The following is a 27,520-nucleotide window of genomic DNA, read 5'->3' on the forward strand; positions in this document are numbered from 1 at the left end:
GCTTTGGGTGCATATTTTGATGCATTGTACCTTTCTAATAAATGTAGTGTTACTTATCAAACTTGGTGAAGTGGTATCTGGTAAGGAAAGAACATTCATGATAAATATAATAACCATCCTACTTTTCATAAAAAAGTTACAGCCTTCCAATTATGGCACAACATTTGTTTTTGGTGAAGAAAAAAGCTACTTTGAGACTTAATTACTCCACTACCGGTATGCTGAAAATTAATTCATCATCATAATCCATCGTCGGTTTGTTCCCCACTAGTGGAGGTGGCCGATTGATAATTGATATAATTGCATTTTGATAATGCAATCATGTAATATAGCTAAGAGTGAACCAATTTACCAAACATAAACTGTATATAACCTTTGGAACAAAAAATATGGTTAATTGAAAATGGTCCAAAAAAACAAATGTGGAAAAGGTGGCTGGGTTTTGGGGGCCTACCAAAAAAAAGTTGTGGAAATGTTATATGTTAAAGGTTTGCCAGGTTTTCAGAACCCCCCCCCCACAATGAAATTGCAAAAAAAAATAAAAAATATTTTTTAAACCACCCTACCTCACACTCCCATGACTTCTTGCACGCACCTTTTGGCATTGGTTGCCTGCAGTGATTCTTTCACTCAAAGAAAAGTTTTGTTTCAGCAGTTTTGTGTTGTTCGATTCTTAAGTTGTGAAGGAGACTCAATTTCTCCAATATTTATCATTTGTGTTTCTTTTTTATTCTCAGCAGAGTATAAAACTTGTAAAAGTTTTTCATCCATACAACGTCATAAATGAAATTATATCTCAAATCGGCGTAATGACATGACATCATCTAAACATTTTAATGAGTAATCATCATAATCCATCGTCGGTTTGTTCCCCACTAGTGGAGGTGGCCGATTGTTTCCGCGCAGCAATTGTTTTAATCCCTTTTCTCCATTTCACCCTGTCCCTTGCATCTTCCTCCTTCAGTCCGACTTTTTTAAATTCATCCTTCACTTGTTGTTTCCACGTTCTTCTTGGACGACCGCGTTTCCTCTTCCCATCCACCATTAGATCTAGTGCCTTTCTAAGAAAACTTCCTTCCTCCCTCCTTATCACATGTCCATACCATCTTACTCCATTTGCCCTTGCCATTTGGTCTATGGTCTCTCTCATCTCTAGCATATCCAACAATTCTTCAGTCCTTTTTTCCCTTCTCGTTTTCACCCCACACATTGCTCTCACCATTGACCTTTCCGTTCTTCTCAGGATTGCCAGTTCACTCTCTCTCAATACCCATATCTCGCTACCATATAGCATAGGCCGCACACAGCTCCGATATACTTTTCCTTTCATCCTTAGTGAAAATTTTCTGCCATACAACATTTCCCCACATTCCCTGAACTTTGCCCAGCCCAATCTTGCCCTTGTTGTCACCGCTGCTTCACATCCACCACTTCCATCTATCCGATCACCCAGATAACAGAAGTCTGTCACTGTTTCGATGCCATGGCAGAACTCATCATCATGGCCTTCCACTTCATTCCTTCCTTTACTGCATTTCCCACAAACAAAACACTTCGCCAATCTTGTTGCGGCTCTCTTGACATTAGCACATCTTGCATGTACCCACTTTCCACATTCCTTGCATTGCATTGAATTTCTCATCACTCTCTTACCACATATTCCACAGGGATCTACTTTGCTCTCAACAACTGTTCCTTCTGCTCCACTCACCATCACTTTTGTTTTTTCAAGATTCACCTTCATACCCTTGGTTTCAAATGCTTTTTTTCATTTCTTAAACTTTCTCTCCAGTCCCTCCATACTATTACTTGTCAAGACCAGGTCGTCTGCATACAAAATTTCACTCAATAAGCCCTCCCTCACTCCTTCAGTTACAACGTCAACCACAATAGCAAATATCAGAGGTGACAAAACTGATCCTTGGTGTACACCAACCTTCACAAAAAACTCGTTTGAATAATTTGATCCAACTCTCACTTTTGTTCTTGCATCCTCATACATAGACATCACAGCTCTCACTAATACCTCTGGTATACCTCTTTTCCTCATTGCCCACTCCATCACTTTCCTTGGTACTCTGTCAAATGCCTTTTCTAAGTCGACGAAACACATATATAGTTTTCTCTGCTTCTCTCGGTATTCCTCCTGCATTCTTCTCAATATAAACAGAGCATCCACTGTACCTTTTCCTGGCATAAATCCAAACTGCATATCATTTAATTTCACCAATGTTCTCAACCTCTTTTCTAGTATTTGCTCCACAATTTTTATTCCATGCTCTAGTAGTTTTACACCTCTATATGCACTGCAACTTCTCACATCCCCTTTTCTCTTGAACAGTGGAACAACAGTACTATGCTTTTACTCCTCCGGCATTCCCTCTCCATCTAATACCCTTTGGCTAAGTTGTAGCATTACTTCAATTCCCAACTCTCCACTTGCTTTTATCATCTCTACGCTCACTTCTGATGGACCGGCTGCTTTATGCAGTTTCATTTGCCCCATTGCCTCCACCACTTCATCACGAGTCACCTTTCCCACTGGACCCTCCACCAGATCAACCTCTGTCATATGATTCCATACATTCTCCTTATTCATAACATTTTCCATATGTTCCTTCCACACTTCTCTGCTTTCCATGCTGAAATGCAACTTCCCATCTCCACTCCTTATACATCTTCCCCCTACAATATCTTTCCCATCCTTTTTCATTTGCTTTATGAGTCTGAATACTTTGTTTTGGCTTTCCCCCATTTTATTAAGTTCTTCCTCAGCACCATTCTTCATAGCTCTCGCAACAACCCTCTTTGCCTTCTTTTTCATACTCTTATACTTCTTTTTATTCTCTTCTGACCCATTTTTGCGCCACTGCTTGTATGCATCTCTTTTCTGTGAAATCGCATGCTTCACCTCTTCATCCCACCACCATGTGTCTCCACGATCCCTCCTCACTTTCTTTTTCCCACATACTTCATCACATGCTGCTAGGACACCTTTCTGAAATGAAGCCCACAAGTCCTGCGCACTTATGTTTACCAGCTCCTTTGCTCTTTTCACAAATTTAATTCTCGTTTCTTTTTCCTCCAGTTTCCACATTTTTCTCACAAAAACTCGTTCTTTCTTCACAATTTTCTTCACTTTTTTCATATTTAAGTCTCCTACTACTAGTCTATGCTGCAACTCCCACGGAATTACTTTCACATTCTTCAAGTACTTTCTCTGTTCCTGCCCAACCACAATAAAATCAATTTCCGACTCATGTCCTCCTGAGCTGTAAGTCACCTTCCTTTTCTCTTTCTTTTTAAACCATGTGTTGGCAATACAAAGTTTCCTTTCATAACAAAATTCAAGTAGCATTCTTCCTTCCATGTTTCTCTCCCCAAAACCATACCCTCCATGAATGCCCTCGAACCCATTTGCTTGTTTTCCAACATGTCCATTAAAATCTCCTAATCCAAACACCAACTCTTTTGAACTCCGTAAATCCCATTCCTCTGCCAAAACATCATAAAAACTTTCTTTTTCTAAGTAATCCCTACCACTTTGAGGTGCATATGCACAGATTAGCCTCACTACCTCCTCTTCAAAAGCAAGTAGGCTACCATTGTCATCACTCTGTCACTCCTTCTTCTAACTTCTATTACTTTGTGAAGAAAGGGGCGTTCTTCCCGGCTATCAGCACAAGGCTGAGCACTCACTAGTACAGCGAGCAGTTGCGATTTGCTAACCATAACAGTGTAGCTTCCACGCTAGCCATTCAGACCATCCAATCAACAATATGTTTCTCGGCAGCCGATTTGTAGCAAGAATTGACAGCAATAGACACCGTGTTTCGCCCATGAGGCTGGGCTCGTCAGTATCGCAGCAAACACGGTGTCTATCGCTGTCAATTCTTGCTACAAATCGGCTGCCGAGAAACATATTCTATTACTTTCTCACACAATTCCTCTTTTACCAAGAAACCAACACCACCGATTCTCGTGTTATTTCCTGACCACCATAACTTATATCTCCTCCCATTGGCACCTAAAAACCGCGCTGACTGTCCCCTCCATCTTACTTCTTCTAGGCAACATATCGACGGTCGAAAACAAAAAAGTCGTAAGTGCAGTTTTACACTTTGGAGTAAAAGGCAAAAAACCCAAAAAAAATTTTCATTTTTAAATTTTGTTATTTTGAACATTAATATCTGTAACTATTAAATGAAGCGCGTTTCTATACTTTACTGATTGCCACATTTCTTTTTCGATGAAATTTTCAAATAAAAGGAATTAAGAGCAATTTAATCACTTGTGTTACGTTATGTTAATGTGTTACCTACCGCTTTTTTGTTTTCAAATTTTTCATGAATGGCTTGGGATATCTCGTTGTACAAGCACGATAGAAACAAGCTGGAAATAGTAGTAGAATAGGTTTTGAAAATACAAAAAAGCGAATTTCTCAAAAATGTCACTTACAACTTTTTTGTTTTGGACCGTCGATATATCTACCCTTCTTTTCTTAGTTCTTCACATATTTCAGTTCCTTTACCACACAAACTTCCCACATTCCAGCATCCGATTCTAACACCATAATCTTTTTTCAATGTTTTCTTGTTTTCTCGGAACCCAGAGATTCTTCGCACCCCTTGCCCATCTAAGGGCTGCTGGGGACTAGGGGCCATTTTTAGCTTTTGCTGCATTTAAATAATATTTTGGAGCATAGATTTTCCAGCCGGATGCCCTTCCTGACGCTAACCACAGTTATTGGCGGTGGGCCTAGCCTTTACTTAAAAAAGTATTTCCTGCAAGGCAGCAGGATTTCTAACAAGTTTTAGCCAACCAGTCGAGGTTGTTGCCCATGAGGTGGGACGTGGACCCACTTGTTAGTTTGGTGTGTGATCAAGACCAGTGTTCCCCGAGACCCATGGTGTAACAATCCATGGCGACTGCCCAGGGTTCAAAGGTGCTACTTGTACCACACACCTACCTCACACCTGAGTAAACACCTACCACACACCTGAGTAATGAATTAACAAATTGGATCGTCACAAGTGGTTTGGTGGTGGTAAACAAATAGGTTTTGACTTTGAACTTCAGTGGATTCTAGTCATATTCCAGAGTGGGTTATGCGCAGGGCTTTGGAGCCGGAGCCCGGGAGCCGTGCATTTTCAACGGAGCTGGAGCCGGAGCTCTTCGTGAAATTCAAGTGGAGCTGGAGCCAGTTGTTTGTAAAATAGCTCCGGCTCCGATGTATTTCATAAGATGCTACTACTATTGGCTGAATTCACATAATTTAACAGCAACCATACACAAAATTAAGAAGTTATTTGTGTAATCAGACGTTGAATTAACGAATATGTTTTGAAACGTGGTTCCGCATGACATTTTGATGGAATTACCTTAAATGTCATAAAGTTGTGCCATTTTTTAGCAACAGTTGACAGCAGGCAATTTTAAGCTTAGAAATTTCAAAGATTCAAAAAGCTTGATTACAAATCTTACAATCTTGATTACAAAAAAAAAGCCCTAGCACAAAAACCTTGATAACAAATAGAATCAATTGTTGAAGTGTTGTTGTCGGGGAATTATTTCATCCATTAGGTGCTGCTGAATGGAGAGCAGTCCTCAGAATGCGTTGCTCAAGCGCAAATCCCGAGAGTCGAACCAGCGCAGCTTGACCTTGAAACTTCTTTGTTCACGAAGTCACATGCTAACCAACTGAGCTATTGGGGTGAATAAACTAAAGCTTTACATGGCATCATTAGACTTGAACAATAGTTTATCCATGTTATATACTGTACAATGCATTGCAATACCATTAACTACTGCCTTTTGCGATGTTGTGTAGATTTTTTAAATATTGTTAGTTTAATTAATTAATGTTGAGTTAAAGAGCTTTCTGAATTGAAAGAAATATCTAGCTGTGATGACCTTCCCTATGGTTTATGTATAATTTTAAAGGTTAAAATTTTGCCAACAGTATCTTAAATGTATCATGGAAAGTTCCGTGGCAGAGCAGGAGGCAGCTCTAACAAAGATCAGGTATGTGCGTGCTGTATACAAACTGAACTGAAGAAGATTGACCAATTCGATTTAAAATGGTTAAAAAAAATTCCTACCAAACACTGCACATTAACTGCAATTACCTTATTGGTTTTTCAGCTTATTTTTAATGAGTCAACATTTGTAATAATTTTGAAGAACTCTTTTTGGCAATTTATCATGCACAGAGAATGATTGAAGGATTAGCAAGGGATATAATTTTGTAGTACGTTGATTTACCTTGCTGTAAAAACATACCAGGCTTAGAGGGCTGTAAATTCTAATTTCCTTTCTTTGAACCGTCAAGCTTATTTTGTATCACAAATTACTAGTTTGAGGTTTTCGCTTTGCAGTGCATGCAAAGCTTGTTGAACATAACTGGTGATTTTTCTCGCTGTGCATCACTGAACATTGCATCAGTTATAGTGTATCTTATAAATACTTGCCCATTTCTGCTTTCCAGCATAGCATACATCCTGTGCATTTAACACTTCAAGCTTCAGCTACACCGGTTGTAGAGAGAAATATTAGGCAAGCCACCCCTGATCGACTGACAAGAGATCAAGCTGCTACATTTCGTCCATCTGATTTACCAATTGGTCAGGGTCCTCGCAGGTAGGAATGATGTTTTTCTGATGTTGTGAAGTCGTTCGCTTTACTTTGTGAAATTTGTATTCATTTACAAAGCACTTGATGTACACACTGTCAAAGATGACTAAAATTAGAAATAACTTTTGTTTTAATACCTAAATTTTAGTGGGCTAATACCTTAGTTGTACCTTGAAACAAAGAAACAAGATATTTGTAACTCTGTTGTAAGTGAAGTGATTTCAGTATCTTTCCAGATTTTGATATTCTCTTTCCTCATTTTATTTCTGGTTTTGTTTAGATCATCAGCTCAAAGTGATGGTGGCTCTGCTAATAGTTTTACATCCGGGCCTCTAAAGACAGTGGGTGAATACTGAATTTTTTTTTAAACACGTTCACTGCCGACAACTAGATATCTAGTGACATTATGAGGCAATTTGACGGCACATGACGTCATAATGTCCCAAAAGGGCTTGATGTGTTGCCAATCTAGGTCCCTGATGGGTTGCTTTAATTTTAAACCCTAAAAAAATATTTTTAACCCAGATCTCGATTTGATCCCCTTCAAATTCTTGAAATTAATTATAAATAAAAAAGCCAATCAAGTGTGAAATACATCAAATCCAGCAGTCGATTTTCGATTTCGAGGTCCAACTCAGTAAGTCAGTAATCTGTATGTTAGACTGAGGCATTCCAGGACTATAGGCTACCCAGTATGGTTAGTCAAATGAAGTGCATAGATCAATGCAGGTAGGTGATGATGTAGCAAGGTTATTGAATAATTATATTATTTTGCTAAGGTTTAGGCTAATTTAATTATTTAGGGTCAGTAGACTACTACCGTACTGTACAATCTACCTACCCTATCTTAGGCTATCTAGCTGCCAGCAAGAAAGTATTTTTTTTTTATGAAGATAGGTTATGATGACATTGTTTGTTTTCTATTGAAACAGGTTTTTACTAAGTCACTTTGAAACTTTCAATTAAACCATTTTTCAATCAAATTTTTAAATAAATTTTCAATAAAATACTCCATTGGTTGATTGAACAAACTGACAATATGGGTATATCAAATGCCTTGGAGTTGCTACTGAATGAAGAAAGTGACATGGAGTATGAAAGTGGGGACAAATCATCCTATATCAGGTAAGTTAAAAAAACTGAAGCACTTATTTTTTTTAAAGTTAGGTTTTTAGTCTAAGTTCTGATTCTGCTGTTGTTGGTGGAAAAATGTGTAAAAATAGTCCGAAATCAATGCAAACAACAAATAAAATGCCAAAATTATTTGAAACTCCATGATTAACACAAATTTTTAACATCAATAGATGGGGTCATAAGAGAAGAAAGAGCGGAGCAGGAAATCGAGGTATTGCATGCAATGGAGATTGCTGATGAGGAAGACACACCAACAAATTTAACAACCAGCATACCAAACTCGACCTTCAATGCATCAACCCCAATCACCAGCTTGGTTATTTTTCGCCACTGTATTCAATTGCATTTTTTGTAGGCAGTGAATCAACTTGCTTGTAGGCTATGACTTGATCCATATTTTATGTTTCATGTCCTATTGCATTTTGTAAAGCATGGCATTGCTTTTTAGTCTTGTCTATTTAGGATAAAAAGCATTGTTTCAAAATAAACTATACATTACGTAATTTGTTATTGTACTGTATTAGGTAATTTATGTTCATAGTAAGCTTGCTGATTACCTCTTGTTTTGTCAGTTGCAATTTAATTTAAAACTGAGGACAACAGGGAATGCTTTCATTCATTATCTGTGAAGGTGAAAACAGTGTAGTTTTCAAGACATTTGCTTGAAATAAGTTTAGTACCTTCATTTTGGTCTCTTTATTTTTTTATTACATTGACCAGGTGTTCCAACCATTTTGCTCCTAAACTTTGCTTTTTCATGCAGTATCTATGAAGTCAGTTTGCATAGGATCTCATTTCAATTTGTCAATTGAAACATGTCCAATGATTCATGTGCAGTTACCAGTTGCTTACTGCAACCAGAAGAAAATCTCTTGTTTCACTTGCTACTTACTTAATTTCGGTTTGGTTAGGGTTTATTTTTAGCCTAAGCTAAAAACCAAAGCATTTTAGCTTAGGCTAAAAACCAAAGTATTTTAGCTTAGGCTAAAAATTTATGTCTTATTTTACTAATGTGGACGTTTGTCAACTACTAGTTGATTTTATTTGATGTGTCAAATAAATTTTATCCAATGTTTAACTTTGGGTGCTTTTTAGTTTTGAATAGTTAGCCTAGGCTATTCAATATAAAAGTTGTTACATCAAAACAAAATTCTTCACATTCAGATGCTGTAACACAAAAAATTCCAAGGATATTTCAGATCAACAAACTATTTTCCAAAGTTCTGGTTAGAAGTTTGTTCGAAAATAAGTATGTTTTGCACAGCCTAACAGACCGAGTTCAATTTCAGCACCCTACCCTAGTAGGCCTTATCAGCCAGCATAAATTGTCGGTTCTACATTGCTTCAATGTCGGAACCATGTAGAAAAAGAAACTTTTGCTGACTGGAAAGTTGAAACTAAGAAACCTTGAGATGAGCGCTTTGATATATTTCAAGCACCCAGTTAGCCTAACAGTTCATTTTTACATTGATTCAACATTATGAATACGTTGAATTAGCCTATCGGTTCTTTACATTGATTCACGTCTGAATACTTTGATTCAATGAAAAATAAAGTGATTTGCTGAATGGCGCGGCGCGATTGAAACCGCAATAATATTTTTGCTGATTGTCCGCAACATTGATTTGCACCGAAACTCCAAAGTGTATTTTTGTGTTTTGGCAACACATTTTTTCGTTACCATGGGAACAAATGCAAAAGGGGATTTCCAGTATTCAAAGGAACATTACTTTTGAGTTTATACTGACCCCTATGCCATTATTTGTTCCACATAATAGTGTAATTAACTAATTATATTCCAAAAAGAAACTGCTGAAGCTGCAACAAAAGTACTTAATCCTTTACATTAATGTACAGAATATTCCATACGCTAAATCAATTTGATAGAAAATTTTGACCGATTCAACAATACTAATACTGTAGTTCCCGCTTATTAATTCCACCTCCGGACCGGACGATTTTGGGCTAAAGCCGGTGGGCCTATTAAGCAGAAAAATTTCTGCCACTTCTATACACATAATTGACTATGGCCGACTGTACTTACTACTATGGCTATTAGTAGCTAAATCTGTTAATGACTGTATATACACAACAATTAGTTCTTTCCTGTTATACGCCATACATCATTACGAAGCGCCAAAAATTGCGTTTGTTTGCTAGTTGTATCAGCAACGAGCCGTGCTTTGTACAACCCAACGATCACAGAACTTGAAGACTTGAGTTCGCTCCGTCGTAAAGCGTAAAATTGTTAAAAGCAAACGAAAAATAGTAAATTGTGACGCTTTTTTACCCAATTTGAAGAAAATAAAATCGAAAATTGGGCTTATTAATTGTTGTTTTTTATTACACGAATGAATAGGAGTAATTCCGGACCGGACCAAATTAGGCTTAATAAGCGGGTGGGCCTACTAACCGTGGGCTTATTAAGCGGGAAGTACTGTAGTGTAAATCGATTAAATATACCTAAATTTGTTCACATTATCGTTCATTTAAGATATTTTTGAAGAGTTTTTACGCTCTCTATTGTTTAGGTTTTGGTCCACCTGCACTATTACACACCATGAGTGAAACAAGATTGCTGGGAAATAAACGAAATGTCGTTAGCCCTTCCAAGGTTTACGCCACCGAATTTGCACAGGTGATTTGTCTAGTTTAGTCCACTTCTAATATCGCACAAACATTAAGGCAACGGTGTATTTTTGTTTTTTTGAAAACGTAAGTTATCAGACAACTTTAGCGAATGTATGTTGCAAGATAAACTTTCTTACAAATGAACTATAAAATATAGAACCCTCTAACCACTTAACTTTGTTCTGTTGTGCGTTGGACTTACCCGGTCGGCTTAAGGTGCTACGGGCTTGTCCAAACCAAGCCATATTGGTTAAAATTAATCGTATCTTCTGTTGTATAGGCCTAGTATCTTAGGTATTTAGAAGCCTTGATGTCACTTCCTGCAGGCATCATTGATCTTTGCTTTTTAGTTTAATAATAGAGCTTGTGTGCTTAAGTTTATCAACGATACAAGTTTGTCTTGCCACAGCAATTTGTGCCAACATCACTTTTATTATTTTAGATGTTCACATCCCACTTGATCTTGTTTTTAATCAAGGGCTTTTTTGCAGTTGTCGGTTGGGGATCAGTTCCAGAGGCACGGAAGCATTCCTGAGAACGACCTTCCTCAACCTTCTCACTATGTCAGTGCTTGCGAGAATGATTACGCTGTATATGAACATTAATTTCTTTGTGGCAATTTATTTAACATAAAAAAGGTCTTAAGAAACTTATACGATACTCTACAATGCAGTACTTAGAGGTTTGTTACGATCGGCCTGCTTAACCAAGAATGTTATGATCCACATCATATGATGCCACACCGTGCTTGCACAATATTTGTTTTTGATAGATGGACTGGACACTGTTATAATCTCAAAGCAGTTTAGCACGTGACATAGACCATGTTAATTGTGGTTATGTGTGATATTGTTAAACATTGGTTATTTAGCACTGTCTCTGGGTTAGTTGCAGCTCTTTGTTTTTTTTCGCACATCGTTTATCTTCTGCTTCATTTCACCGGGTCTGCTACTATTCGGTGAGTCCGATTCGGTGAGTCCGATTCGGTGAGTCTGATTCGGTGAGTTCCTAACCTCTAACCCCTAACCCCAAACCCCTAATCCTAAAACGGCAATGATAATTAGGCTACAGTACACGATAATTAAAAAAAAAAATTGAAAAAATCCCCCGTTAAGGGATCGGACTCACCGAAACGGGCCATTCCGCATTTCACCATTGCAATACAGTATTGTATTAGTATAGCATTGGAAACACAGTTTGATTGTTGCGACTGTTTTGCTGCTTAATTGTCATTTATCTTCTTCTCTACTACATATAATGACATTCACAAAAATCCAATAATCTCTTCAGGATTCTTCCCCAAGAAGTTTAACTCGAGGACAAAACCAACAACAGAAGAGCACTCCATACTTACCAGGTAACATAATTCAAATGCTTTAAGTGTGTGCATCTGTTTTTTTTTTCTGGGATGGAGCTGATACTTCATACCAAGGCGTGCATTGCCAGGGCTGAACTGCTTTACATGATTCACTTTCCGATAGTGTTAGCTTGATATATGAATTAACACCGTCCTTGCACATTTGGGTTGTCAAAAACGCCGACACACTGTGACCGTTTGGCTACGTGTTGACTGTTGGTGTTACTTGAAACTGTGCAGCTTTGAATTTTGATGATTCTTCTGATTGTGCTCTTCGCACTTCGGTTACCGTATTGATCCCTTGAGTTTGTCAGAACGGTCTTACAGGTTGCGGCAAACCTCATATTTTAGCGTCATAATAGAGAAGTAACAACATCAATAAAATGTTATTTGATAATTAAACAACTGCTTTGTGTGTAAAATAAATTTTGAACAATGGGTTTACTAGAAACTTTTCGATAACTCAGTGGAGGTGGGTTTTTGATCTTGATGTTAATTACCAATTATTATATTTTTGTCTCCAGGCGATCGAGTAATATTCGCTGAAAGTCCCTCTGCTCCTGGAATACCGATTGTATATCGGACCATGGAGGAGAGATCCTCCAATCCGGATCGTCTTAATCTGGACAGGTTTGTACGGAGTCCAAGATCTAAGAGTAAGACTTGTCGCTTTTTACTCAGAATTGTTGGCATCCTTGTCCCAGTAAAATTGCCATAGCACACATTATGTAACGCACATCCATCATAATCATGATACATTCATATGGCTCTCTTTGAATCTGACTATTACATTTTGGCCACAAGCAGTATGGTTGGAAAATTATAACTAAACTCAGTACCGTATACACTACATATTTTGGAAGTCTTCATCTACCTGCATGGAGTGGACGTAAATTCTTTTTGCATGTCTCGTATTTTTGGAATTATTTTTAGCAACATTTTAGCATCACTTTAAGTTTGCTGAACGGCTTCAACTGTGAGTTTAGACAACATTTTGTTTGCAAGAGATATTTTTCTCTTGCTTCATTGAATTGAAAAAATGTATATAGGCGTCATCTGTCAGTTTGTCCCATACTAGAAGGAGAAGAACATCTTCGGCTGCTCAACTTCCAACACAACTCCATCTCCCGCATCCAGCATCTTTCCAACCTCCGAAGACTCATTTTTCTTGATCTTTACGACAACCAGATTGAAGACATGACCGGTCTCTCTGCTCTGAAATCTCTGAGAGTACTGATGCTGGGGAAGAACCGGTATAGCACAACTGTTTTTCACATTAGATTTGTCGGCCCTTATTGCTCAGTTGGTTAAGCACCTGACTTAGGAACGAAGAAACCTCAAGATCAAGCGGTGCTGGTTCGACTCTCAGGGTGTGCGCTTGAGCAACGCATTTAAAGGACTGCTATACATTCAGCGACATCTGGCGGATGGAATAATTTACAGACAACAACACTTTAACAATAATTTAATTCAAGAAACTTAATTCTTTCAAAGTCGGCGAGCGGACCTGCGTGCTGCGTCAGTGGTCAAAGCCTACACAAATATGTGAAGTTGCAGGATTAAGCTTTCAAAGAAGCTTTGTCGGTCCGAGGATAAAGATTCAATCAATTTGCGATCGTATATTGCTGCAGTAGACAGGATTTTAACCGCTCATTGTTAAAAGACAAAAATATTCCATTTTTTCACCTCTCAGTTTTGCATCTTTAGAAATTGATGTTTACAGTAGGAAATATTTATCTACTAATAATAATATTACATCAAATTGAAAAATACCGAAAGCGTCTAAATTATAAATAAATTGACAATTTTTTTTCTGGTAGCCCTTTTGTTGCCGCGATGCGAAAGTGGCTAAGCCTCATATCAAAAACTGACCCTCGAAGTATGGCAATAGATGTGGTGTATCTTGATGTTTTTTTGTCTTTATGTGCAAGTTTTTTGTTTATGTTACAGGGTGATTGAAAAGTAACTCCCTATTTTAAAAAAACTATAATTTATTTTTTAAATATAATTTCTACAATTAATGAATATGAGAAGGAAGTATAATGCATGGGCTTTTATTTAAAATTCGATATGGGCGCCTTTATTTGCCACCAGCTTCTCAAGTCGACCAGGAATCGCATCAACTGATTTCGCAAGAAACTCTTGCGGGATGGAAATCATAACTTCTCGTATTCGCCCTTCAAGTTCTTCCAAATTTCTTGGTTTGGTTGAGTAGACTTCCTCTTTCAGCCAACCCCAGAGAAAAAAGTCGCAGGGTGTTAAGTCAGGACTTCTGGCCGGCCATTCGTGTGAACCGCGACGACCCATCCATCTTCCAGGAAATTGAGCATTTAGCCATTCACGAACAACAATAGCAAAGTGTGGAGGAGCTCCATCTTGCATGAAAATCAAATCTTCAATATTTTCCCAAGCACTGATAATTGGCCAAATTTCATCTTTCAACATAGCGAGGTACCTTTCGGCATTCATGGTATCGCGAAGAATGAAAGGACCCACAATCCCATCAAAAGTCATTCCACACCATACCGTTACTTTGGGTCGATTTTGCATTTTTTCACAGGTAACACGAGGGTCTTCTTCCGCCCAGTAGTGGCAGTTATGACGGTTCACAAATCCACCTATGTGGAATACAGCTTCATCACTCCATAGAATATTTTTAAAGAGGTTGGGCCAATCTCTAAACCAAGCCAACATTCAAGCCAAGCCAACGTTCCTGTAGAGTAAGACGTCCAGCCATTTTTGTAGGGTTTTGAAATAAAATAAATTTGAAAAAATTGAAATTGAACAATATTTAAACAAATCTGAAAGGAAAACAAGAACATAAATTAAATTGCCATACATTAAGTAATATATACACAAAAATTGAGAAACATGATATAGCATTTGAATAAATTGTATTTATTTTAAAATAGGGAGTTACTTTTCAATCACCCTGGTATATGTTATTTGTTTTTGTTTTTATGTAGCGCTGTACCCACCATTCCACCCATCGCAGATATGCGTTGCCCTTGGCGCTTTACAAAGTAGATAGTGTCTGACTGTCAGTATCCGTTGGGTTTGAGTTGATTTAGTTTAGACTTTAGACTAACTAAGTTTATATTGAGCATGGTCAACCAATTCTCAGCTTGTTTCAGGATTCAACAGGTTATTGGGTTGGAGAACCTACTCAAGCTTGACGTCCTCGATCTCCATGGCAACCAAATAACCACAATTGAAAGTCTTAATCATCTCACAGAGTTAAGAGTTCTTAACTTAGCCGGTAATCAGATCGTGGTATGTACTTATTCTTCGTATCTGTTATGGGTTTCACATGCAAATAGGATGCGATCGTGATGCATGGTATGATGCAGTAGATGGCGTAATCAGTTTCTTGACCATCAGGCTACATCTTGCGGCCTCCTGTGGCTGGTTATTGTATTGTTCTCTTTTCTATCCATCGTTTGATCGTCTTACTATACTTTTCTTATATACAGTATATACAGATACAAGCAACATAGCAAATGGTAAAATATAATGAAATTAATAAATTGATTAATTGAAAAAAAAAATTAGCATATTAAGGATTGTTATCCTTGGAATAACCTACAATATGATAATAATATTTGCACTGTATTGCAAAGAACTCTATCGGAACTAACCCAGTTGTCCATATGTTTGTAGACATAAACTGATTGAATTGAAACAAGGTAAAATCCTGTCATCGAGCTCCCTGTCTATATCGACAGTCCCACTTTGTCAGTGTACGCTTCACCTGATGCATCCAGCATATACATTGAGCTTTGTCATTGCCGTGTCAATTGACGAACTATGGACCGCTCTGATATGACGTATGACTTTCCAGCACGTCAGCAACTTGGCAGGAATGGTCACGCTTGCTGAGCTTAATCTGCGAAGAAACAACATTCGAACCGTCACCGAGATCGATATGCTGACTTCGTTGCAAAGACTATTTTTAAGCTTCAATAACATACGCAGGTAGAGTTCCCATGCTTTCAGGATTCACTAGTAGCGTTGACAGATGGACTGGTGGGTCCAGAGAGTATTTTTTGTGCGTTTTTTTTTAAGTGTCTTCATTTGGGGTCCAATGATCTCATTGGTACCGGCCCAAATTATCTTAACGGTCCTGGGTTTCACCACAACTCTAACGGCATTGTTTTATAAGATTTCAAATTCCACTTGGTGTTGGTTTTAAGTACATTAAGTCAACATCACTTATCCTGATTATTCGTTTCTTTCTTTTTCAATTGACACTCGTGGGTTTTTAGTGAGGTGTTCTGTTTACTTATAAATATTGAAGTATGTGTGTCAATATCTTATGCTAACCCAAACTGGTCGCGATGGAAAAGTGGCTAAGCCTCATATTATATTACTGGTTGTAAGATTTATTTCTTGCCAGATGGAGCGACATCGAGTGTTTGAGTGATACGTCTGTCTTGTGCGAGATATCCCTCGACGGTAATCCGATATCAACCGACGCTTGCTACAAGCAAATCGTGATCAAGAACATGCCGCAACTACGTCAGCTCGATATGAAACGAATAACGGTTCGTATTGGCAAACATTTGCTTCTTTATCCTCAATTATTCCCAATAAGCAATTGCAATGTTAGTCTCTGTGTTGTTTATGCCGGGAAATGTACATTACTGTAAAAGTTACACTACTTTTGATTTGTTACATTACTTTCAATAGTAATAAACCAACCAGAATCATAACTATCTTAATGTACTTTCTTTTAAATTTCCTCTGGGGATGGACTTTGCCAACACTCCCCTCTTCTGTGTCTTACTCATAGTTTGTTAATGTCACCATCCACAGGAGGATGAGAAGCGAGTTGCTGCTGTCATGCTCCGTAAAGAAGAGGAGAGAAAACGAGAAGTTCATAAACAGGTCAGTTGCTTGGAAGATATTAAAAAAATAAATTCTCGTTGCCAAAGAAATTTATAACTTTTGACTTCAAAAGTATGGTAGTAGAACATAGGCAGGTAGCATAAATGAAACGACGCTTACAAATCGCCAACATATCGCCAACCAGTTGTAATATGGCTTCGGAACGAAGCTGGTACGAGTAAATGACAGAGTAGTTGATAATATATGGCAAACGTTAGTGTATCTTTTCTATATTTTTTTAAATTTCAACGATTTTTTCAATATTCTCTTATGCCAAATTTTTGAATGTATTTTATACAACGTCTATTGCTTTCTATGAATAATCAACTTTAACCTTTCAGGCTATTGCAAAGGAAAAAAAGAGACTGGCAATCAGCAACGCGGCTCGACTCTGGGAGTCTGAGTATGGCGAACCACTCACCACTCAGCTCTGGAAATCTGGCGCTAAGACACAGTTGACCAATCAGAAATGGGAGACGGAGCCTAATAGCCAACCCGTCAACCAATGGGAAGAGTTCAGCAGGGACCAAAGAGATTTCTACGCCAATTCTACTTCTGGTCGCAGCTCACCTGTGACGAATCGAAGCGACATCGGAAAGTAAGATTTCCTATCGATTCTAAGTTTTGCGAGATTTTCCAAGCACGATATTGATGTGGCAACTATGAACGCTTTCGTTAAGTGATTGTGTTCTGTAGCCCCATGCGGCGAATCACCGGTGTAGTAGACATCTACAAGTTGGTAATATGGGTTTGATAGTTAACCGAATTATATCAAAGAGCACGTGTTGGGATGTTGATATTGTTCACCATCATCAGTGAAAGAATTAATTTCTGATGACGGCTCCTAGATGTACTTTATGGCTTCAAGACTTCATGCATGTGTGTTCCAGTTGAGACTATTAAGCCTTAATTGATAAAAGTTTGCACTTGTCGAATCAAGTTAGATTTGGTTTACCTCAAAACTTCAAATTTTTAATTATTTTTGTGCTGTAACGTTAAATAACGTCACAACAACCAAGCAAGTATTCTTGAAAACCAAGAAACGAAAATTTTTGATACTCTTTTTTCCTACCCCTCTTGTCTCTTACCGACATTATGTCTCATTCTTACAGAACCTTGTCTTTGAAGGACGTTGGTGGTCAAAAGGGTCCGACAGAGAAAGGCAGTTGGCCGAACCTGACAAAGCCGAATAGCAAGTGAGTTTCGATCTTGTAGTTTTAAGAATCCATCTTTCTTCTACCCTGTGCAATGCATACTGTGCTTCTGGTTTGGGCTCTGGGGGCAATGAGATTTATCTTTTAGCTGTTTTCATCCCAACAATTTACTGAATCTGTTGATTTTTACACTAGAAAGCAGAACTTCTTTCATCACTAAGAAAGTGGTTAACAATGGTTAGAAATGGTTAACTTTATATGAATTGTATGGCGTCAAACTGTTTCTATTTGAAATTTTTCTTTTGTGTGAAAACATCTACTTGTTTTTCCTTTCAATCTGCTAGTTCGTCGTTGATTCAATTTTTATAATATTTATAATCCAGCAGAAGTTCTTTAACTGCAACAAAAGCTTTTGTAACGTTGCTCATTAAAGTTCTATGCTCTCAGCAAAACTATCTCGATGACGTCATTGGACATATCTGACTCGTATCTCGCGGAGATCGACGGAGACAGCTTGCAGTTGTTTGGTCATGGTGCGCTAGATTCGCTTGACAAAAACTGGGGTAAGTGGACGACATCTTGATAACTGTTTGTTTGATAGTGACGTGATATGCTGTATGTTTTGAAAATTTGGTTCTCTCTTCATTGTAATGACGTAATGATCGTGTTTTTGTCATTTTGCGTTTTGTGACGCACCAATAGCGAAGTTGTTGCATTTTTTTGATTCGACTCGACTGTATTTTTTTTTTACTTTTTAATTGGACTTGTTGGTTTGTGTTCCAACATTTTTGCCAAAATAGCAACTAAGGTATTTCACTTATATCCGGTAGCCGATGACACATCCTTATCAAACAAGGATTTAATGTTTTAAAGTTAGTTGGTACATTTTCTTTCTCGCTCGCTAATATGTCATTTTAGAGTATGTAGCGATGTCGTTTGTGTTTGCCTTGTAACGTATTTGTCAACTTAAATAAATGATGGTTAAGTTTTAATGCTGCTGTTCAATACGCATGTTGAAACATCACCCTAAGATTGACTTCGACATTCAGGATACTTATCACATCCCCATATAATTCTGTTGGTTACTTACAAACGCATATTGCCCGTTTGTTCGGTAGTTACATTAACATGCATGCAGTAAATGTGACTGCATTATTAACCATACTTTGGGTGCAGTTTTTTTTTTTTCTTTATAATATAGAGAAATAAAACAAAGTAACTTCAGCGGGTTTAACATGATGTATTACATACACAAATATAACATAATTAAAATAAACTTAAACGTTTTCGACACGTACATGTGTCCTCATCAGGAATTACATATCTGCAATATAAATAAAATGAAAATTGTAAGGTAAATTTGACTTTGCATTATAACTGTAACTGTATACTAACGACACTCCAGACTTCATTTTATTTATATTGCAGATATGTAATTCCTGATGAGGACACATGTACGTGTCGAAAACGTTTGAGTTTATTTTAATTATGTTATATTTGTGTATGTAATACATCATGTTAAACCCGCTGAAGTTACTTTGTTTTATTTCTCTATGGTTCAACAAAGCAAACTCTCTACCAAAGCTTTATCTTTATAAAATTTACGAAAAAATTTTCAAAATGAAAGGGTTGCAGTTTATTTGGACTTTCTTTAAAGAGTTTCTCGGAATGTAATTGGTGTTGGAAAATGTTGGAACTGATTAGTTTTTATTTTCCGCCTAAGGTAATCAAGCTTCTGCCTCTGTCACTACGGTCGTTGTGCAATTCATTAACTTTGATGATTTTGCTCTTTACACCGGAAAAATACGAAGCAAATTTCCAAATGCAACGGTAGGTTTACTTCATACGTGTAGTATAGAGATATTAGCATCATTGTGGTGGGCTTCAACTTAAGCTTGTTCTGACTGATGCTCGTTTGAGCGAAATTCACTTTGCAGTTAGCAAACTTGATATTTTTTTGCTTTGATTCATTGTCTACAAATGTTGCTAATTTTTCTTGCTGGGTTCATAATGTAGCCTCGTTATACCTGATTGAGTTTCTGTACCTTTGAAGATTAAATGCTCCCAAACATTCTTGTTGTGCGTTAACCATTCATTCTTAGCCCAAAGGAGCTGTGGGGAGTAATATACTTTTTCATTCTCTTACAAGACACGGGAGAAGCCACTATAACAACAGCACTGAAGATTTGCTCCCTTGCATTCCTGTCCACTTGATCTAAATCTTTAATCACCAGACGTAAACAGACTCTGGATAGGACAGAAGTTTATCTATGTAAATTATTTAGTTAATGAATTTATTTTTCATCCTTAATAAGTCATTTGTCATTATTTGTTAGAATTTCGTGCTCAAAGAAACAAACCTCCACAGTTTGCAGCAAATCAACGCGCTTTCCCCCTTGAAAAAAGTCACTTCTCTTTCAATTGAATGTGGTCCTGGTAATCCAGTCACTCAGTTCGCCTTGTGGAAACCTTATGTTCTCTTTCGACTTTCTCACCTTGCGCTTTATAAGCTCAATGGAGAAGAGGTAGTTTGAAAGTTTGTTTTTTCTAACATTCGTAGAACGTGTAGACCACGTCCCATGCTGGCACCGAAGCGTCTCCACGTTATTGGTTGTCACATCGCCTATAACTTACCCTGCATCTATAATTATATATTATATCATATTCATAATAAATACTGTTAATACTACAAAAAAGTGCTCAATACCTAGCAAAAAAGCGCAAAGCGAATTGCATCAAATGCAGTTATTTACTGAAATATATGTAAATATAGAAAAATAAATTATGTTCATAATTTATTTTTTTATTTAAATAAGAACCATCTGATGATCCCAATAAGGGTGAAACAACCTGTAAAATTTTTAGTGAATAGCAACTGCATTTGATGTACTATATCATATACATATTATACTACGTTGCAAGGAATAGCTCTTTTCAAACAACTGGTCTATCAAATGAGGTATTATTATTCATGGGCCACTGCAGTATCTTTGCATGCCTTGCCCATTTGTGACTCTGAAGATACCAATCATGTATTCCGATGAAACGTGGTATCGAGATACACAACGCGATATCAAATTGCATGACGTCGGTATTGGAATACCAAAGACGCTTTCTATAGAATATTTTCCACCATTTCCCCTGTTGCTTGGAATTAATACTCAAACCATATTTGATATACCGTATTTCATTTGTAGAAGATACTGCATGTATGACATTGGAAAAACAGATTATCCTGATTCAATTACCACAAGTCAATAAGTTTTGACTACTGCCATTTGTATTTGTTCATTTATGCTGCATAGCAGTAAGGCTATTGACTTTTGATCTTGTTACTTTGCCTCAATCATTTAGCAAACGTTGCTTATATTCAAATGCAGGTGACAGCAGCTGACGTCGTGGCAGCCGAGAAAGTATTTGGTTCGTTGTCGTTGGTTGCAACATCCCAATTGTCGCAGTTCCGACTTGTGTCTTTGCTGGGAGAGACGAGGCAGAAGGTCCCAACTAACAAAGATTCCAAGAAAAACAAACAGAGTAACTATACTTAGCTCATAACGTTCTATATCGGTCATCATGACTTAACTAGATGTTGCATATTTTAAGACGTTGAGATATTTACGCACAAGCTAGTTATGCATTTCCTATTTTTGGCTTCAGACTTTCGTTGGAAAAATGAAAAAGACATACGTCATTATGCAATGTCAGTGTTTCTCTTTGCTGTTTTAACATTGTTTAATTTTGGTGTTTCAGGCGAAGAAACACCTGAATCAGTTGGCAGAGCTGGATTACAACACGTTTCCTCGAAGATGTTGAAAAAGAAAAATGCAGTGAGTTAATTTCAACATCTCCGCAGCAAAAGGCTAAAACGCACTATACGTTTAAAAGTTTCAGCAATTGTCTTGTTTACGTCGGTTTTGGCTTGTTACGAACATCCTGTTGTCGGTCTTTCATTACACAACCATGACTGATAAAATGAAAATATCTTTCCAGGGAGTGAAAATGTTGCTTAGCTTGTTTTTGCGTCAAACAGATTTGTGATCGAAAGTCGTTTCCCAAGTAACAAAATCCATTCTGTGACATAGATTCAATGTCTGCAGAAAGGGATGTCAAAATTTGAAAAAAATAGATATTGCTAGCTGGAACCTGCTTACAGTCTAATACAGTGAACAAATCCCTCAAGTCCCGTGGTTACTTATGACTAAGGACAGCGCAGGTGTATGAAGCGTGGTGGCTTTTTTAAACACTTGCATACTTTAGGACAGTGGTTCTCAACCGGGGGTCCGCGGACCCCGAGGGGTCCATTAAGCGATTTCAGGTGGTCCGTGAAAGTTTATGAGTTTTCAGCATGATTGATAAATTGCAAAATTTAAAAATTGTTTGTGCTTTATTTATGTATTAGCCTACAGAGATTTTCAAACTGTAAGTCGCAACGCGCTGGCGCGTCGTTTGAAATTGCAAAGGACAGTGCGCAAAGGTTTGGTTTCTTAACTAAAAAATGTCATATAAATGACTTAAACCTTTCAATAAGGCTATGTTCAACTTAATTCTTGAGACAGCAGATTGTTGATCAATGCTTAACTTGGAAATACAAACGTTAGTCAGCATCTATTACCACTCACACTTTGCAATGACTATGATTATAACGAATTAAATATTGATTACAAATGAAAAAGGGAAAATTCTTTATAACAGTTGCAAGTATTCTATATATATTAGGGTGTCCCACTTTTAGGCGACTTTTCAGGAAAATTAGGTTCGGGTCAAATTCTGAATGGATTTTCGTCACTGATTTCAAAAATGACGTTATTTTTTCATTATGACGTCATCTTGATGTGCCAGCTAGCGGATTTTTGCTATTTTGGCCTTATCACGAATATGGCAAGAGCTAGAGACTTGGAACTTGTGCCAAAATGACTGGAAGGGACGATTTCCTATTTGTTGTCAATACAATATGAAACGCTAACTGCAACAGAAAAGGAGTTATTTTGAAAAAACATGTTTTTGCTAATTTTTGGACAAAAAAATGAGAAACACGGCAATTTTGCTACAGTGATGCTTTTATTTCGATTGTTAAGTTGCTCCGCCTTGTTTAGCAATTAAGTACAGTGGTAGTAGGAGTGGTACACACTCTTGAATGTCTCTTCCATGTAAATGAGATTTATTTTACACACGCAAAAAGCTTTTTGGAAGGCAAAGTGAAAGGCCCTAATGCATACGAAGATGGTGGTTTGATGAACATAATTAGGCTAAGAAAATATCAAAACTTAAGCCCCAACATCTGAAAATCCGACAATATTGTAATGTTTCATCACAGCTATAGCCGCAAATCATTTAAAAGTCAAGATCTTATGGTTTTCTGAGCACAAGAAAGAAGCTAAGATTCATCTTTTCGGAGCGACCATATGTGTCTTCTTGCTATGGCAGTTCATTTAGTGATGAATGTTCTAGGAAATTTGAAACCCCTACTTTTTTATCGTCAAGAAAGGTTATCCCATGCGCGTTGAATAACAACAGCGAGTGGTTACTAAAGATTGCTGATTTTTGGGTATTGTGTTGGGCTTCAAGATATCCCTAAACTTCAACGTATGGTTTCTTTTATTGTTTGTGTTTATTTGCCAGCATTTTTAGTCATCCATCTTAAACCTTCAGCTGCTGAAGGTCCCTCAATTGGTACTGCTTACAAGAGATTTATTACTTGCATATAAATCTGTGGATGAACCAGTATTCAACGCTGTTCTGAAACATTTCGTTAAGCATGCATCTCAATGGTTGAGCCCTAAAAACGTTGCTTTAAGTTTAAGTTCTCCACGCTGAAGCTCCGCCTTTTGCTGCTGATGAGGCAAGACAGAAAAGTTTTCCAAGAAACGTTGATATCGAGCAGACGCTTTTGAAGCGTAACAACTAAAGTGATTTTTTTCTCCGAAGAAAGTAAGATGGCTCCACGCAATGCATGTTTTTCATCTCCATCAGTGTTTTTGCGTATGATCAACAACAACAATCGAGGAACAGAGCGCTTTATTGGAAGACTGAAACGCGTAGTGAACGGCTTGATTCGAGATGACCAAGATGATGTGGCCAAAACAGACTTGCGCATTTGTGCTGCTTTGCACAGTATGGTGTGATAAATAATCCCATTGAACTGTGTTGTGTTGTTGAATGGTGGTTTTGTTTGATAGATCTTTGATCGAAATTTTCAAGGGTTTAAAGTTAGCTAGTATTAGTAATTACAACATGCATGTAAAAATCAATGCTGAGGTATATAATCAATTGTAAATACAATATGCTAGACTAACTACCACTGTACTTAATTGTTAAACAATGTGGCGCAGCACAGCAACTTAACAACCGAAATAAAAGCGTCACTGTAGCAAAATTGCCGTGTTTCTCATATTTTTGTCCAAAATGAGCAAAAACATGTTTTTTTCAAAATAACTTCATTTCTGTTGCAGTTAGCGTTTCATATTGTAGTGACAACAAATAGGACATCGTCCCTTCCGGTCATTTTGGCGCAAGTTCCAAGTCTCTAGCTCTTGCCATAGTCGTGATAAGGCCAAAATAGCAAAAATCTGCTAGCTGGCACATCAAGATGACGTCATAATGAAAAATAACGTCATTTTTGAAATCAGTGACGAAAATCCATTCAGAATTTGACCCGAACCTAATTTTCCTGAAAAGTCGCCTAAAAGTGGGACACCCTAATATATATAGTATAGAAAAACATCAAATGAGCATAATAATAGAGTACAAATGTTTGACCCTGTGTGCCAACATAGCTCACAACATAATTTCGTCAATCGAATTGCGAATTCAGTAAATTCTTCTAAGTGTGTTGCTTCGAAACTTATGTAACATATGATTCCATAAGGAGACGCGATATACCAAAATTTAAAATATAAAAATTTTAGGGGTCCGCGAACGCTTTGAAGGCACCAAAAGGGGTCCACCAAGACAAAAAGGTTGAGAACCATTGCTTTAGGACATTGTTACTATCTCCATTGTAGAATATGGGGCTTTGTGAAGTCATTAAGGCCCCGATCGAACGTGAATGGAAGACGCCATAATCCAGTTTCACCCTTATTTAAGATCGTCAGTGGTGCATATCCATGTGTCTTGAGCGGCAATCGAACTTCCAACTTGATAGGAATTGTGGACGTCTCCGACTTGGTTAGAATCGAATAACTGTCGAGATTGTGCTACGGTGTCCAGTATGCCGTTCTGAATCATTCGGCCACGTCTCAAGACATTGTGGAGGCCACTATGCTAGACCACTATGCTAGACCACTACCGTATTTTCGTTAGGGGTTGGAACCGGTCCATCTCTTAATGCAGCAAAACGTTAACAACCTTTGTTATGAACGATTTTTTTTGCCGTCGTGTCATTGAAAACTACAATTTGTTTTACACATTATTTCCACAGGATATAGAAGCAAGGGGACAAATCGCTAAAGATGTTGTAGCCCGAATTAGCAAAGAGTCATCTACCATCGCAGCTAAGCAAAAACTACTGGAAGAGATATGGCCAATGATATTTGTTCAAATGGTCAAAGACGCAGTTGTGGACATGTGGGACATGGAAGCTTACATTAAAAAGCAACAGAGGCAATTCGAAAAAACTTAGCGCATTCCACGGCTCACTTGTTTAATGTTTCCTTTCGTGTGTTGCTGATCTGGCGACAAAATGCCATTCGTGGGAAGCCCTGGCAGTAGCAAATTCGTCCTTTTGTACATTAATTCAACGTTGGCAGACGTTAAATCAATAGCCTATAAAAAGGATTGATTAGCGAGCAGGTACCCACGGTTTGGCACTATCTATTCACCTGTCTGTTGAAACTTTTACGTTTAGGTTTTTAGTTTCAAAAACCATGAAGTGAAACTTTGTCAAACCACGCTCTCTGGCGAATTACCTGCACACCGCAGTCGATATACTACCTTTTGGTCTTGGTTAGATTTGTCATCAAAGCAGGCTGTTCATGCAAATTGCACTTGGAACTAAATTGTGAACAGTAACCGAAGTAAGCTGAGCACTTGTCCATTCTGTTTTCAATTCTCGAAAATCAGTCTCTGTTTATTGACGTATTGGATGTGGCGATATTTTGTAGTTTTGTAAGATTCCGCCTTTTTTTATAGCCTCTTCACTCTTCAGTGGTAACGAACCGTGAATTTATTTTGCACTTTTAACGCACGTACTCTACTGCACTACATCAGCAGGTAGCCTAAAGTCTTTAACGCTTGAAATGTTTTTGGAACGTATCAGGTTAAACAGTTACTGTGATTACATCAAAGGTTCCCACTCATTTTTGTCATTTTCATTTCGCTGTTAAAACGGCTTCCGTCTACATAAGTAGCCTATGTGAATTTAAAGCATAATATTCAATAACATTGTACCATCTTTGATGGAAGCATCTTCTTCAGTGAAGATCGGACGAAAATATATCAATTGGAGAAGACTTAAAAATACTGAAATTATTTTAGACATGATAGGTTGATTTTTGCCACAAAACCATTTTTGCTGGAACGACAAGTCAGGCCAGCAATGCAACTCACAACGGTTTTTAAACGTCGAGACAACATTGCTGGTAAGTCGCAGAGTTTGTTACAATCTCTCCCATAGAAATGTTGAGTTCATTCATTCTGAATGAAAGTATCCTATATGACCCAAGCAAGCTGATCCTGTCAATTAACAAGTTGACTGGGTTTCGCTTCAAAACGTTAATGCCAGTTAGTTTTGGTTTTATTAGTGACCATAACAACAACAACAAAAATAAATGTCAAGTATAGTAGAGGTCTAGAAAAAGGTAAAAACGACAAAACGCGGACGTTATAGCGTGCATAATACCAGTGCCGGTCTTAGGGTATTTCGGACCCTGTGCGGAATATGCTTTGCGAGCCCCAATGACAATGATCCAATTCAGTAGCGTAGCTAGGTATTTTGAAAGGGGAGGGGGAGTTTTACGGCCGGCGGATGAAGCCTGACGGCGTGGGGTCTGGGGGACCTCCCTCGGAAAATTTTGAAAAATTACTTTGAATTTGATGCATTCTGAGAGCATGTTCAACAAAAATTTGGGTATGATTATTACTGTAAAATGGTGCTGTCCGGTGGCATAGCAAAAGGATAAGGAGCTGTGTGCGGCTTGCAATGCTATATGGTAGCGAGACATGGGTATTGAGAGAGAGTGAACTGGCAATCCTGAGAAGAACGGAAAGGTCAATGGTGAGAGCAATGTGTGGGGTGAAAACGAGAAGGGAAAAAAGGACTGAAGAATTGTTGGATATGCTAGAGATGAGAGAGACCATAGACCAAATGGCAAAGGCAAATGGAGTAAGATGGTATGGACAATTGGACATGTGATAAGCAGGGAGGAAGGAAGTTTTCTTAGAAAGGCACTAGATCTAAAGGTGGATGGGAAGAGGAAACGCGGTCGTCCAAGAAGAACGTGGAAACAACAAGTGAAGGATGAATTTAAAAAAGTCGGACTGAAGGGGAAGATGCAAGGGACAGGATGAAATGGAGAAAAGGGATAAAAACAATTGCTGCGCGGAAACAATCGGCCACCCCCACTAGTGGGGAACAAACCGACGATGGATTATGATTATGATGGGTAGCCACTTTAACAAGTCGAAATTCTGCCACTGAAATTGACTAGAATGAAACCGCCAACCAATCATAAGCTACGGTTTAAGTGACGTAAAAAATGGCGAAAAGAAGATGATAGAAAGCAAATTA

At 37.8% G+C, this 27,520-nt stretch overlaps 1 protein-coding gene across 2 annotated transcripts; it reads left to right on the forward strand.

Annotated features, from left to right (window-relative positions):
* Positions 1 to 5,890: 5,890 nt before the first annotated feature.
* On the forward strand, positions 5,891 to 26,091 carry LOC145768206 (leucine-rich repeat-containing protein 49-like). 2 transcript variants are annotated; one of them, XM_082579692.1, is made up of 20 exons: positions 5,891 to 6,024; positions 6,488 to 6,639; positions 6,914 to 6,978; positions 10,299 to 10,405; positions 10,890 to 10,961; positions 11,689 to 11,755; positions 12,280 to 12,385; positions 12,805 to 13,008; positions 14,890 to 15,028; positions 15,597 to 15,730; positions 16,152 to 16,299; positions 16,571 to 16,642; positions 16,984 to 17,240; positions 17,755 to 17,838; positions 18,244 to 18,359; positions 19,520 to 19,626; positions 20,133 to 20,321; positions 21,177 to 21,330; positions 21,547 to 21,623; positions 25,214 to 26,091. In XM_082579692.1, the coding sequence occupies exons 1-20, from the start codon at positions 5,971 to 5,973 to the stop codon at positions 25,412 to 25,414; spliced, it is 2,505 nt and encodes an 834-aa protein (XP_082435818.1). In that variant the 5' UTR covers positions 5,891 to 5,970; the 3' UTR covers positions 25,415 to 26,091. The 2 variants fall into 2 exon arrangements, with proteins under 2 accessions (XP_082435818.1, XP_082435819.1); XM_082579693.1 differs by lacking the exons at positions 5,891 to 6,024; positions 6,914 to 6,978 and having other exon boundaries at positions 6,526 to 6,639.
* The last annotated feature ends 1,429 nt before the right edge of the window (positions 26,092 to 27,520 follow it).

This window comes from Aplidium turbinatum, chromosome 4 (genome assembly GCF_918807975.1).
Source record: "Aplidium turbinatum chromosome 4, kaAplTurb1.1, whole genome shotgun sequence".
Taxonomy (NCBI): Eukaryota; Metazoa; Chordata; class Ascidiacea; order Aplousobranchia; family Polyclinidae; genus Aplidium; species Aplidium turbinatum.

Bases quoted from the DNA above. Each gene is read 5' to 3' on its own strand.
- LOC145768206 (XM_082579692.1), top strand. From the start codon at position 5,971: ATGTATCATGGAAAGTTCCGTGGCAGAGCAGGAGGCAGCTCTAACAAA. The intron at 6,025-6,487 runs GTATGTGCGTGC...TCTGCTTTCCAG, and splicing joins GCAGCTCTAACAAAGATCAG to CATAGCATACATCCTGTGCA. The intron at 15,029-15,596 runs GTATGTACTTAT...ATGACTTTCCAG, and splicing joins TAGCCGGTAATCAGATCGTG to CACGTCAGCAACTTGGCAGG.